We start from the raw sequence: 13,029 nt of genomic DNA on the forward strand, positions 1-13,029 counted from the left end.
CAATTCCATTACCAACTGCCTGTTGGCAATAAACAAATGGATGAATGATAACTTTCTTAAATTAAATGAAGACAAAACCGAAGTCCTACTATGTGGCCCCAAATCCAAAAGAGAGATGCTTATTAAGAATCTTGGAGGCTTAACCCCCTGTCTTAAACCAGAGGTGACGAGTCTCGGTGTAATCCTGGACTCAGATTTGAATTTCAACTCTCACATTAATAAAGTGACCAAAACAGCTTTCTTTCACCTGAGGAATATAGCAAAGGTACGACCATTCATAAACCAAAATGATGCAGAGAAGTTAATTCATGCTTTCATATCCAGCCGGCTGGACTACTGTAACGCACTTTTCACTGGTCTTCCCAAGAAAACCACTGAAAGACTACAGCTCATTCAAAATTCTGCAGCTAGATTATTAACCAAAACTAAAAGGAGAGAACACATTAGTCCTGTCCTAGCTACTTTACACTGGCTCCCTGTTACCTTCAGAATTGACTTTAAGGTCCTTTTCCTCACATACAAAGCTCTACACGGACAAGGACCTAGCTACATTGCTAACTCCTTTATAAACTACACACCAGCTAGAACACTGCGATCATCAAATGCAGGCCTATTAGAGGTCACCAGAAGCAGTCATAAGAAGATTGGTGATTCGGCCTTTGTCAATTACGCCCCAAAACTATGGAACAAATTACCCATAAATATTAGGGAAGCTAACACTCTAGACATTTTTAAAAGACAGCTTAAAACCTACCTTTTTACCGAAGCATTTAAGTAATTTTATCTCAAAAGGGTTTTCCTACTTTTTAAAGTTGTTTTCTCTCTTGAACAGAGATCTTATTGGGATTTTTATTTTTGTTTGAATTGTTTATCACTTGTATTATTGTTTTTATTGATTTTATGTAAAGCACCTTGAGCTACAATTCTTGTATGAAATGTGCTATATAAATAAAGTCTTACTTACTTCTCTCATCTGTCAAATACCGCTACAACAAAAGGGTTAAAGGCCGATTTATACTTCTGCGTTTTTACGGAGACGGAGACAGGGAACGCCCTCTCCGTCAAGGAACGCCCTCTCCATGCCCTCGGAGAGCCCCTCGGAGAGCTCTACGTGCACCTCCTGATTTTCCTGACTATCCGTCCGTCCGTCCGTCATTTTACGGATACCCCTTGGCTGTGATTGGTCCGTATTAAGAACCGCTTGCGTCAGGGGCGGGGTTGCCGTGACCAACAAGAGAACAAAATCCTTTGACCGTCATTGTTGTAAGTTTTTACAATTCATATTTCAGCTAAACAGTACATGTAAATCAGCATCTGAATTAAAATGTGACGAGAAATGGGCAGTGTAGTTGCTGAAAATTTGCTTATTTTATTGATGAAACGGCTAATTTGTAAATTTGCTATAACTTTTCGATAACCTAGTTAGCATCGCAGTGCAGCGCCAACTGCTCTTCTGGCAGTGAATTGTTTTCAGCACCCACAGCCTTCGGAGTACTATAAATTCAACCAATCCATCCGACTCCGTGCGTGCGTCTGTCCGTAACGGAGTAGTAGTGATGGGTCGTTCGCGAATGATCCGGCTCTAAGAGCCGGCTCTTGAAGGTGAACGTCGGGAGCTGGCTCGCATATCTGAAGAGCCGACTCTATTTTTAATAGATAATACAGCCTATAAAAACTAAATGATTATGAAATAATTAATTTTCATTGTATTTAAAATAATTGACTAATTCAAAGAACAACGAAAAAATACTTGTAGGCTTAAAGGCGCACACGATCATCGTCTGTTCCTGTCAATCCTGCATGAGGGAGGGCCGAGCCAACTCACACAGTCAGAGAGTAGTCAAAACTCGGAGGAGAGCCATGACAAATCAATGCATTTTTAAAGATATGTGGTTACGGTCGAGTATGATTTCATTTCATAATTTAATTCAAATTGTTTTCACACCTATCATAGTCAAATTCATAGTTAAAACATGTATTTTTTAAAGAGCCGTTAGGGAGCCAAAAGAGCCGGCTCTTTTTAGTGAGCTGAGCCATACGAGCCGGCTCACGAAAAAGAGCCGGAATGCCCATCACTACTGTTTAGCTGAAATATGAATTGTAAAAACTTACAGCAATGGCGATCAAAGGATTCTGTTCGTCCTGTTTATCACGGCAACCCCGCCCCCGCCCCTGACGCAAGCGATTCTTAAAACGGACCAATCACAGCCAAGGGGTATCCGTAAAATGACGGACGGACGGATAGTCAGGAAAATCAGGAGGTGCACGTAGAGCTCTCCGAGGGGCTCTCCGAGGGCACGGAGAGGGCGTTCCTTGACGGAGAGGGCGTTCCCTGTCTCCGTCTCCGTAAAAACGCAGAAGTATAAATTGGCCTTTAGACTCTACAAAAAAATGGATGCTCCTAGCAGGATTGGCTTTACACCGCCGTGTAAGTTCGAGCCTCCATAGCCAGAATCAAATTCAGATGACATTGACCGGCTACCCGGGATTCAATCTCGTCCTTCTTGGTCTGCAACCGATTGGTAATTGGTAATCTCCCTTTTATTCAAGTTAGCAAGCTAGAGTAGTATGTTATCGATATGTAACTAGCATGACAGCCAAATAACGTTAGGCTATCAATTAATAACAGTTTATTAGTTTTAATAACAGCTTAGTATTAACTATGTTCAGTGCCTCCATCAATACATTTCAGCCCCGCCCAAAAATTCCTGATCACAAAAACTTTGCTAAACTATTTAACGGTCTAACTGCACAATTCAGTACTACATAGTTCAAAGGCTTTGTAACGTGTTCAAACTATACATTTAAAAAAAATATATGTGTTTAGAAAAAACCTTGAATTTCACTTAACAGGGACTGCAATAACAGTCAAGTGGCAACAATTTCCCCTAATTAACTTGTGCAAATATTTTCTGCCACCGTATATTTCCATCACCTCTTTTTGGAGTCTCTTTTGCGGCTGGCTGAGTTGCTCATCTGCACATGTTGTCAAGTGTTATCTGACTATCTTCCTGCCCAATTGCCAGTTAGTAATAGAATCACTGGAATTACCTGATCAAAGTCATTTATTAATGCCTTGAATACGGTGGCCGACATGTGCAAACTCGTACAAATAACTCTATTGTGTCTACACAACACTTTAACAGATTGACTAGATATCATTTGAAGTGATAACGTTAGTTGTTTCCACGTCTGTTGTCGAAGCAAACTGGATCGACTTAGGTGGGTAGAACGTTACAGCTTACCAACCAAACTAAACTCCTCAAAAAAAGTTCGGAAACGTTATTTTGGTCGATTATTTCTCCCCTTCAGTAATACCAATTGGTATTGTATTTTATCTTGTTAAGATAAAAAATAACCTGACAAAGATGTGGACAAACATGCATCGTGAATTGTAGATTTACATGTAGCCTACGGGTTATTTATTCGAATGAAAAACAAACAGGAACGTGAAATAACGCGTAAGCCCCATTGCCAATAATCTAAATCATCACACATTCTACCTATGCTCTTGCATTAGCAAGCTAAACTAGTTTACATGCCAACAGTCTAGGTGTTTTCGCTATCTAGCTGTTCTTGCATTCCTTGCAAATCAGCGTTAATAAAAAGCAGATGAGCTAGAGTCTAGCTAACATTGACTCAACGGGCATGGCTGATCTATACCGTAGCTCTAGCGTAGAAGATCCCTGTGCAAGCAAACAGGATCGACTTATAGGTGGGTAACGTTAGCACTACAGCTTACCAAACAAACTATAGTGATTAAACTCAAGTAAGGTGAAGTGCCTTGCCCAAGGACACAACGTCTTTTGGCACGGCCGAGAATTGAACCAACAACCTTCTGATTAATATCCCAACTCCCTAACCGCTCAGCCATCTGACCCCCCATTTACATGGCAACACGGGTTATTTATTTGAACTAGAGAGGGTACAATTTCTGGGGAAATTGTAGGGTGTGCTTGCTTGCGTCGGTTGCACAGGGGTCCGTTTTTGAATGACATTTTAACAACTGATATTTCTGTATATTTTATATAAAAATGCATACTTATTATTTATAAAGATTACCTAGATTTAAAAGCATTTTTTTTTGCTGCTCATTTACAACTGAAAATACGAGTGAAGTGTAGAATGAAATAGATGTCTTCTCATTTCCCCTGCAAGAGGCAGCCAAATCGTTGAATCAAAACGAATAAATTTGGCAGACCGGTGTAAAAATTGACCTAATCTCTATGACTTAAACGTCATTTTAAGTTTTTCCCTTCTCATGATATTTTCAGGCATTTAGCCTACTCATTGCATTCATTCATTAATAAAGAACCCCCTTTGAAGATTATTCTACAACGTTACCCGGCAGTAGAAGATGGAATCGCGATTCAAACAGTACCATCTGCTAACTGAAAATATGCCCCCCAAAACGTAAATAAGCTTGACATTTATTTAGTGGAAAATCGCTCATTCATAAAAATCTCACTGGTAGCGATCATTGTCAGTAACAACGCAAAATGCGATATAGCCCTGTGTGGAGAAGCTGCCCCGGTAAATTGTACTACTACGGTACAGTACTAGACTACTGCTGTGTTCGTCTTGGTAGCGATTGCGTTGGTTGAATTGGATTTAACGTTCCGTTGTACGGTTTAAGCTGAAATTAATTATTTTCATGAACAGATTGACAACGTTTAGGCTGTGGCAATGAAGTTCAGGTTAGTAGTTAGATAGACTTTTGATTTAAGTAAGGGGAGTGCCAAACATGTTCTGTCGCCGTTTGACTTCCTAAACAGCTGTGTAGTGTAGATGTTTTTGTAGTGTGTCTCGCGTAAATAAGTAAGTAAGACTTTATTTATATAGCACTTTTCATACAAGAATTGCAGCTCAAAATGCTTTACATAAAATCAACAAAATAATAATACAAGTGTTGATCTAAACTAGCCGCACTCTATCTGCGGTCTCTCGAATCCATCTTAGATCCGAGCTGCCACTTGCAGTTTCTAATACACAAACATGACAAGGGGGTAGACAGGACAAGACAAGGTAAACATGAGGAGAGAGGAGGAAAAAAGGCAACACCCAGACAATGCTCCTAGAGGAGTACAGTGTGGGAACAGACAAAAACCTCAGCACATAAGTACAACAACATTTACAAAAACAGGCGAAGGCGTTGGATGGGGGTGGGGGTGTGGTGATATCTGTAGTAGGTGAAAGTTAATGTGTGAGTAGGTCTGGGTTGGCGCCCTCGACCTAGGCCACAATCAGTCCGATTCTCCCTATGCAGATTGTGTTGGCCAGGAGACATCCTTGGTCATGACCCAGGCAGAGACCAAACCACAGATGTCGGTGGGGGGGGGGGGGGGGGGGGGAAGGGAGGAGCAAGATAGTCTCGCTTCAGCCCTCTCCAGGGGAGTTGTTTTCCAGCGACGGCCTTGGCCAAGGCCTGTGCTGGTTACGGGGCCGAAAGTGGATAAGATTGGGGTAGTTGTTTTGACGAGTAGCCGCAACTCAATTTTCACGTCCACCCTTCAGGAATGTCTCCATGTCCTCCATCTTCCTTTGCAGAGCCGCAAACTTATCCCTGTTGTAATCAATGCTGTGTTGTAAGTTCACAGTCTGAGCTCCAACAGCTCTGCCCAACGCATCAATCATGTCGGGCAGCCTAACGGGGCTTTTGATGGCTGCAGCCGTTTCCTTGAATTTCCGATATACAAAGCCAGCGCTTATTCCAAACAGCAGAAAGCCTGTAATCATGGTACCGAATATGAAGATGTCTTCAAAGTCCTCCACGGAAAGCGCCGCTTGACACACGACACGCCAATTCTCCCACGCGTCCATCGTGTAGCCAGCTGCGAACGTCCCGTCCGGACAGTTGGGTTCCCCCGAACCCGAGCTTCTCTTCGAGAAGATGGTGTCAATAGCATTGAGAGACCAGCTAATTAATTCCATGCTTCTAGTTTCGGAAAGTGATGATGAGAGAGTATCTTGAGACAAGACAAGACACAGCCAAGCAGGGAAGGTCAGGGAGGGGAGGAGAGAAAAATGCGACCGCCTTCGTCGAGAGAGCAAAGAGAAGGGTAAGCAACAGCGTTGCAGTGAGCTACACTGGTTTGAAACCACAGGTAATGGTAATTTCACCAACAAATCGTTTACTAATGTCAGAATAAATCCTACAACGAAAATATATATGTGAGGAATGTTTATTTTAACGATTGAAAACAGATAACGCTACATCATAGACCACTGTAGTATGTGTTGCCCGGGCAACACAGGCTAATGTCATGATGCTAATACTTCAGTGAAATAGTAGACTACTGTTTCCGAAAGTAGATGTACTTCCTTAATAATATCAGCTTATACTGTACATTACACATCACAATTGTGTGTCATATCACAAAGTAAAATGAGTAAATAGTTATCACCCTGGCCTCTTTGCTTGTGGCGTTTCTGCAGCTGCCTTGCAGTAAAGCTATAGTTAGCCTAGCTATCCCCCAAGTTAACAGATGCGAAACGAATGTTCTGCCAAAGGTAGTCACGCGTGTTTTTGTGACGTTAGTGACGTAGTGACGTTAGTAACGTCAGTGACTGTGGCTAGCAACTTAGCCACCGTTAGCTTCACTTTTCGCCACAAAAACTTAACTTCAGCCTAAACCATGCAACGGAACGTAAATTCCAATAGAAGCAACTCAATCGCTACCAAGACGAAACTTTTGACACCTACGTTGTCTATGTAGGCCAAATATTGACTGAGTTTTAGGGGGGCAAAAAGAATAATAATAATAATATATATGTGAGAGAACAAAGGTTGTGCCCTTGCCGAAGGCAAAGCACACCCAATGAAACACAGTCAGGAACATGAAATAACGTTAGCCCCATTGCCAATAAACTAAATCATCACACATTCTACAGATGCTAGATACAGGCAGGATACGTTAGCATTGCTAATAACTGTTAGCGACAACATCATACTACAGCTTGCGGTTGTGATGAACATAAGGTCGGAACAGCACCTTTTCAGCAACAGCTTCATAGCAAATCTTGCTTTACATTGTCCCAGGTTTTCAAAACTGTCCTCGTTGAAATGGTTCGAGCAAATTGAGGGTCGAACTGCACAGGGATCTTCTCATAGACAAACATCACAGCCCGTCGAGTGTTTGGTTCCTTGGGAAGACTCTGAAAAGTGTCAGCATTCCCTGTACAGCCTGGAACACTGCATTTACCACCGTAGTGCATTTTCAATATACTAGAAAAACGTTCTTCTTTGTAATTCTGTGAAAGTACACAAAGCAGCGCACAGCAAATTTTGGGGCGTGACAAAGGTACAGACTAGAGCCCAAAAAGGTGGCTGTTTCAAAACCTACCGTTTTACAGCTACATTTTTTAATAGTGAGATTTGCATAGGAAAGAGGTTTCAATGGACTTTGGGGTTCACTGTATGTCCATTTTACCCACTTAACTGTCGTTCTTCTTTTACTGTGACAAGGTAAATTCGGTGGGAAGCTGACAACCTGGTGACCTTGTGTAGCCAGAACAACTTAGAGCTCAATGCTCTTAAGACAGTGGGGATGGTTGTGGACTTAAGGAAGAACACAGCCCCACTCACCCCCATCACCCTATGCGACTCCCCAGTCAACAGTCCTCCCGCTTCCTGGGCACTATCCTCTCCCAGGACCTCAAGTGGGAACTGAACATCAGCTCCTTCACCAAGAAAGCACAACAGAGGATGTACTTCCTACGACAGCTGAAGAAATTCAACCTGCCAAAGACAATGATGGTGCACTTCTACACAGCCATCATTGAGTCCATCCTCACCTCCTCCATCACCATCTGGTACACTGCTGCCACTGCCAAGGACAAGATCAGACTGCAGCGCATCATCCGCAATCTGCCTACCCTTGAGGACCTGCACACCTCGAGAACCCTGAGGCGAGCAAGGGAGATTGTGGCCTGACTCCTCCCACCCTGGACACACTCTGTTTCAGCCACTTCCCTCCGGCAGAAGGCTGCGGTCCATCAGGACCAAAACCTCACGCCACAAAAAGTTTCTTCCCATCCGCTGCTGGCCTCTTCAACAAGGCCAAGGACTCACACTGACTTTAACACTTAATCTGCACAACACACCTTGCCATATTGCAAAGTACTATGTTGCCCTATTTGTATATTATAGATACTTTATATTTTATTGGGTGTGCTTTGCCTTCGGCAAGGGCACAACCTTTGTTCTCTCACATATATATTATTATTGGGTGTGCTTTGCCTTCGGCAAGGGCACAACCTTTGTTCTCTCACATATATATGATTATTATTATTTTTATTTCTTTTTGCCCCCATAAAACTCAGTCAATATTTGGTCTACATAGACAACCTAGGTGTCAAAAGTTTTGTCTTGGTAGCGATTGAGTTGCTTCTATTGGGATTTACGTTCCGTTGCATGGTTTAGGCTCAAGTTAAGTTTTTGTGGCGAAAAGTGAAGCTAACGATGGCTAATTTGCTAGCCACAGTCACTGACGTTACTAACGTCACTACGTCACTAACGTCACGAAAACACGCGTGACTATCTTTGGCAGAACATTCGTTTCGCATCTGTTAACTTGGGGGATAGCTAGGCTAGCTATAGCTTTACTGCAAGGCAGCTGCAGAAACGCCACAAGCAAAGAGGCCAGGGTGATAACTATTTACTCATTTTACTTTGTGATATGACACACAATTGTGATGTGTAATGTACAATATAAGCTGATATTATTAAGGAAGTACATCTACTTTCGTAAACAGTAGTCTACTATTTCACTGAAGTATTAGCATCATGACATTAGCCTGTGTTGCCCGGGCAACACATACTACAGTGGTCTATGATGTATCTGTTTTCAATCGTTAAAATAAACATTCCTCACATATACATTTTCGTTGTAGGATTTATTATGACATTACATTACAAGTAAACGATTTGTGGGTGAAATTATCATTACCTGTGGTTTCAATCCAGTGTATCACTGCAACGCTGTAGCCTACGCGAGACACTACAAACTACACAGCTGTTTAGGAAGTCAAACGGCGACAGAACATGTTCGGCACTCCCCTTAAATCAAAAGTCTATCTAACTAACCTGAACTTCATTGCCACAGCCTAAACTTTGTCAATCTGTCATGAAAATATTAATTTCAGCCTAAACCGTACAACGGAACGTTGAATCGAATTCAACCAACGCAATCGCTACCAACGAACACAGCAGTCTAGTACTGTACTGTAGTAGTACAATTTACCGGGGCAGCTTCTCCACACAGGGCTATATCGCATTTTGCCTTGTTACTGACAATGATCGCTTCCAGCAAACTTCTTTTGAATTAGCCATTTCCCCCTAAATAAATGTCAAGCTTTTTGGGGGGCATATTTTCAGTTAGCAGATGGTACTGTTTCAATCGCGATTCCATCTAATTGCCTACTGCCGGTGACAACGTTGTTACTGATAATAGCTTGTTTCAAGGGGGTTCAGCTTGTTTCAAAGGTGGTTCTTAATGAATGAATGCAATATGAGTGGGCTAAATGCTTGACAATATCACTACTGTAGAACGGAAAAACTTAAGGTGACGTTTAAGTCATATAGGTTAGGTTCATTCTACATTTACATTGTCATTTAGAAGACGCCCGTATCCAGAGCAACTTACAGTAAGTACAGGGACATGCTACACTTCACTTTTTGTATTTTGAATTGTACATGAGCAGCAACAAATGTAGGCCGTGCTTTTAAATCTATGCAATCTTCATAAATAATAAGTAGCCATTTTTATATAAAATATACAGAAATTACAGTTAATAAACTGACCCATCTGCAACCGATGCAAGCAAGCACACCCTACAATTTCCCCAGAAATTGTACCCTCTCTAGTTTGACATATTTTAGCCCCTTAGTATTAGTTATACTTTGTACACTACTACATTTATGATTCGAATATGTTTCATGTATGCACCTACCTGCCACAATAAATTCCTTGTTTGTGTGAACTTTCATGGCGAATAAAACCAATTCTGATTCTGACATTGCAAGCAATCTTCCACATCGTCATAATTAGTATTGCACAGATGGAGTAGAGCATCATTTTCGGGCCTTTATCGTTCGGTTGTATAGGACTCAACTTCCAATGTTTACAGAGACTTAAATGTCAAAAATGCAGCATGGAAGAGTGTAGTCATGCCAGCAAAGATGCTAGGTAGGTTAGATTTGTGAAATGTTTGTTATAGGTAAACAGGATCGAGTATTCAGCCATTTGACAATTTGTTATAGCTAGCTCACTGCAAATATTGAACAAAGTTTTCTTGTGATCCCATAAACAATAGAATACAATTGAAAGCTACATATGCCATCTCTTCTTCCATGACAAAGCACTGCAAAAGTTGGAAAGATTTAACTCATGCGACACACCTGCCCTACCACATCCAAATCTGGCTGAGTGTGGTAGATTAGCCGCAGCGATGCGGATTGCATTCTATTAAAATGAATGGACTAGAAGTGTTAAGATAAACAAATATATTGTGATATATACCGTTACCGTCCTTGCTTCAAATTATACCGTGATATGTAGTAGGCCATACCGCCCAGCCCTAGTTTGAGGTCTTTACCTCTGCATGTAGGTGGCTGTTGGTTCCACTGGCGGTTGGCCTGGCACTGGGCACTGGAGGGCCCCTCCAAGGTGTAGCCCTTGTTACAGGAAAAGCTGACAACATCGTTGTAGTTGAAGCCGTCCCCTATGGTACGACCATAGATAGGGCTTCCCGGATGGCCACAAGTGATCGCTAGGCATTGACAGGTGAAAAAAACACAATAGCGCAGATCAATACACAACCTACCATAGGGATGTCATTATCACTTCACTCATGGGACCCCCTTGGGGAAAATAAATAGGTACTCCTGTAATAAACTAAGCTAGGCCTTTCAATGCAGCCAAGTGCTTGCTTGAGGGCTAGACAACACAAGTGGCATGTGAACACTTGTTAACACAAGAAGCGCAGAGGGGTCATTTTGACCCAGTGAAGAAGAAAATTGGCTCTTGGCACTCGATCAAATTCCAGGACCCTGCTTTCTTGACTTTTCCTAGATATGTGTGTTTTATCACCCAGTATTTTACATTAAAAAAAAAAAGATTTCAAAGATAATTTAAGGCTATTTCACTCCAGCTTACTGTTAAATAGCTGCCAGGTGTGCGTTCTGCCATTTTGTTTCTGCATTTCCAAGGCTACGATTCTCTTTCTATCAGCAGATGTTGCAAGGGCTCCGGTATGCGAGTCGTCTGTTATTCAGACAAAGTTTAATATATAGTGTATATATACCTAATATGTATAGTTTATACAGATATATATATATATATCTATATACGTATATATATGAATGTGCAAAATGATAACAAGAATTTAATTATACAAAGTGCATTTGTTTCACATACATGTGTGTAGACAATGGTATAAGCGCAATTCTTATGTCCCGTTATTTTAGAGCGGCAACAATAATTTAGAATTGCAAATAAGCTATGTTTTGTAAAGCAGAGAAACGTAACTTATAAAAGCATTTTTGCATATTCAAACATGGATCTAACAAATCATCAGCCGATAAAATCACCAATGAAAATTGACATATCTATGTATGTAAGGCAAATGAGTGGATACTCAAACTATAGTTTGCGATCAGAAGTTCTATAGAAGGAGCTATTGAAATGGTCTCATAAACATTCAAGGGTCTGATAGATCCATCCATTATCCTGGCACAACAGTTATTGTTCTTTATTTATTGACAGGGCACTGTCCAAGTATTGCAATATATATTGCAAGTATATTACATGAGAGAAGGGTAGCCTATTTGTTTGGAACTTCTAAGCTAGAAGCTACGATCTCTGCTTGCTGTCCCGTTTATCCTGCTCTCAAATGTTTACTCCCTGAACAATAAATTTGACTGTGGCACGAAATGGTCCAAAAATTCTATGCTAGTTCCTACTTAGGCTGCCTACTGCTCATCGCTGGTGGAGTTTATGACTGTCGTGTTCACACTCGTAGTTCGCTTCTCTTGGATCTCTTGGTCTGGACCAAAATGTGTAATTATAGCCTACTGTATAGTCTTGGTTCGTCAACAGAGCAATTGCATCAAAGTTCGTTTTCATCTAACCAAACCTGCTAAGTGTGAACACACCCTTATGCAGACTATTTTATTTCCCACTGCTCTAATCCGCCCCCACTTTGGCTGCCTAGTCCTAAAACCACATCTGTTATGCTATTCCCTGCATACAGTAAGCTAAATGAAATGTATTCTTGAGCTGTAAGTAGGCCTATCAGAATGGAATGCTTGGAATGTTGGGTAACTGGATTTGAGTAAGCAAGAGCTACACCGTTGACAGGAACTATTAAGACCAAATGCATTGATTCACTACGCGATCGATCATTAGGGGAGATGGGATCACATCTTTGAAAGATGCATCCACGGCTTACCAGCTCAACAAAAAAGAAGTCCTGTGCACAATGCAGTAGGCTACCCAAGATTAGCCTATTTATTCTATTTAGTCCGTTAGATGAAAAGGGAACAAAACGTAGGCTATTCTAAATCATGTGCTAGTGCCCTTCATAACCCGCCATCTATACTTGAAACTGGAGTCCCAATGTTACAGTAATAGTCTATATAAAATAGTGGTGGGCATAGATTATTTTTTTTAATCTAGATTAATCTCACTGTAATCTTGGCGTTAATCTAGATTAATCTAGATTAAAATGGCTCATTTGAATTCCGCCGAAGGCATTCAGAATATGTGTGCTACCCAAATAATGACTAAAAGTAAGTCTTTGAGAACGGGTTTCTCAAGCCAGGTGGCGCATTACACCAGGAGCTCATCTCCTGTTTCCAAAATGCATCACAAACTGCTTGAGAAAGCTGTTCTACTATGATAATTGGTGATGAAAATAAATTATGTTCAATAAGATGTACTTGTGTTTATTATCTGTTTATTACATTAGTTAGCTTTGCTGATAGAGCTGTGCTGACGGGCTTGCCTCGGTTGCACTCAAACATCGTAG

At 41.3% G+C, this 13,029-nt stretch overlaps 1 protein-coding gene across 5 annotated transcripts in view; it reads right to left on the bottom strand.

Annotated features, from left to right (window-relative positions):
- Positions 1–13,029, bottom strand: part of LOC134022944 (CUB and sushi domain-containing protein 3-like) — a 403,505-nt gene that overhangs the window by 56,983 nt on the left and 333,493 nt on the right. For all 5 annotated transcript variants that reach the window (XR_009930720.1, XM_062464691.1, XM_062464690.1 and 2 more), the window contains one exon: positions 10,597–10,770. Coding sequence is in view for 4 of the 5 variants with exons in the window: in XM_062464691.1 (XP_062320675.1) it covers positions 10,597–10,770 (174 nt within the window). In the remaining variant the exon portion in view is untranslated. The remainder of the gene's footprint in view (positions 1–10,596; positions 10,771–13,029) is intronic.

The sequence above is a fragment of the Osmerus eperlanus genome, chromosome 7 (assembly GCF_963692335.1).
Source record: "Osmerus eperlanus chromosome 7, fOsmEpe2.1, whole genome shotgun sequence".
In the NCBI taxonomy this organism is placed as follows: domain Eukaryota; kingdom Metazoa; phylum Chordata; class Actinopteri; order Osmeriformes; family Osmeridae; genus Osmerus; species Osmerus eperlanus.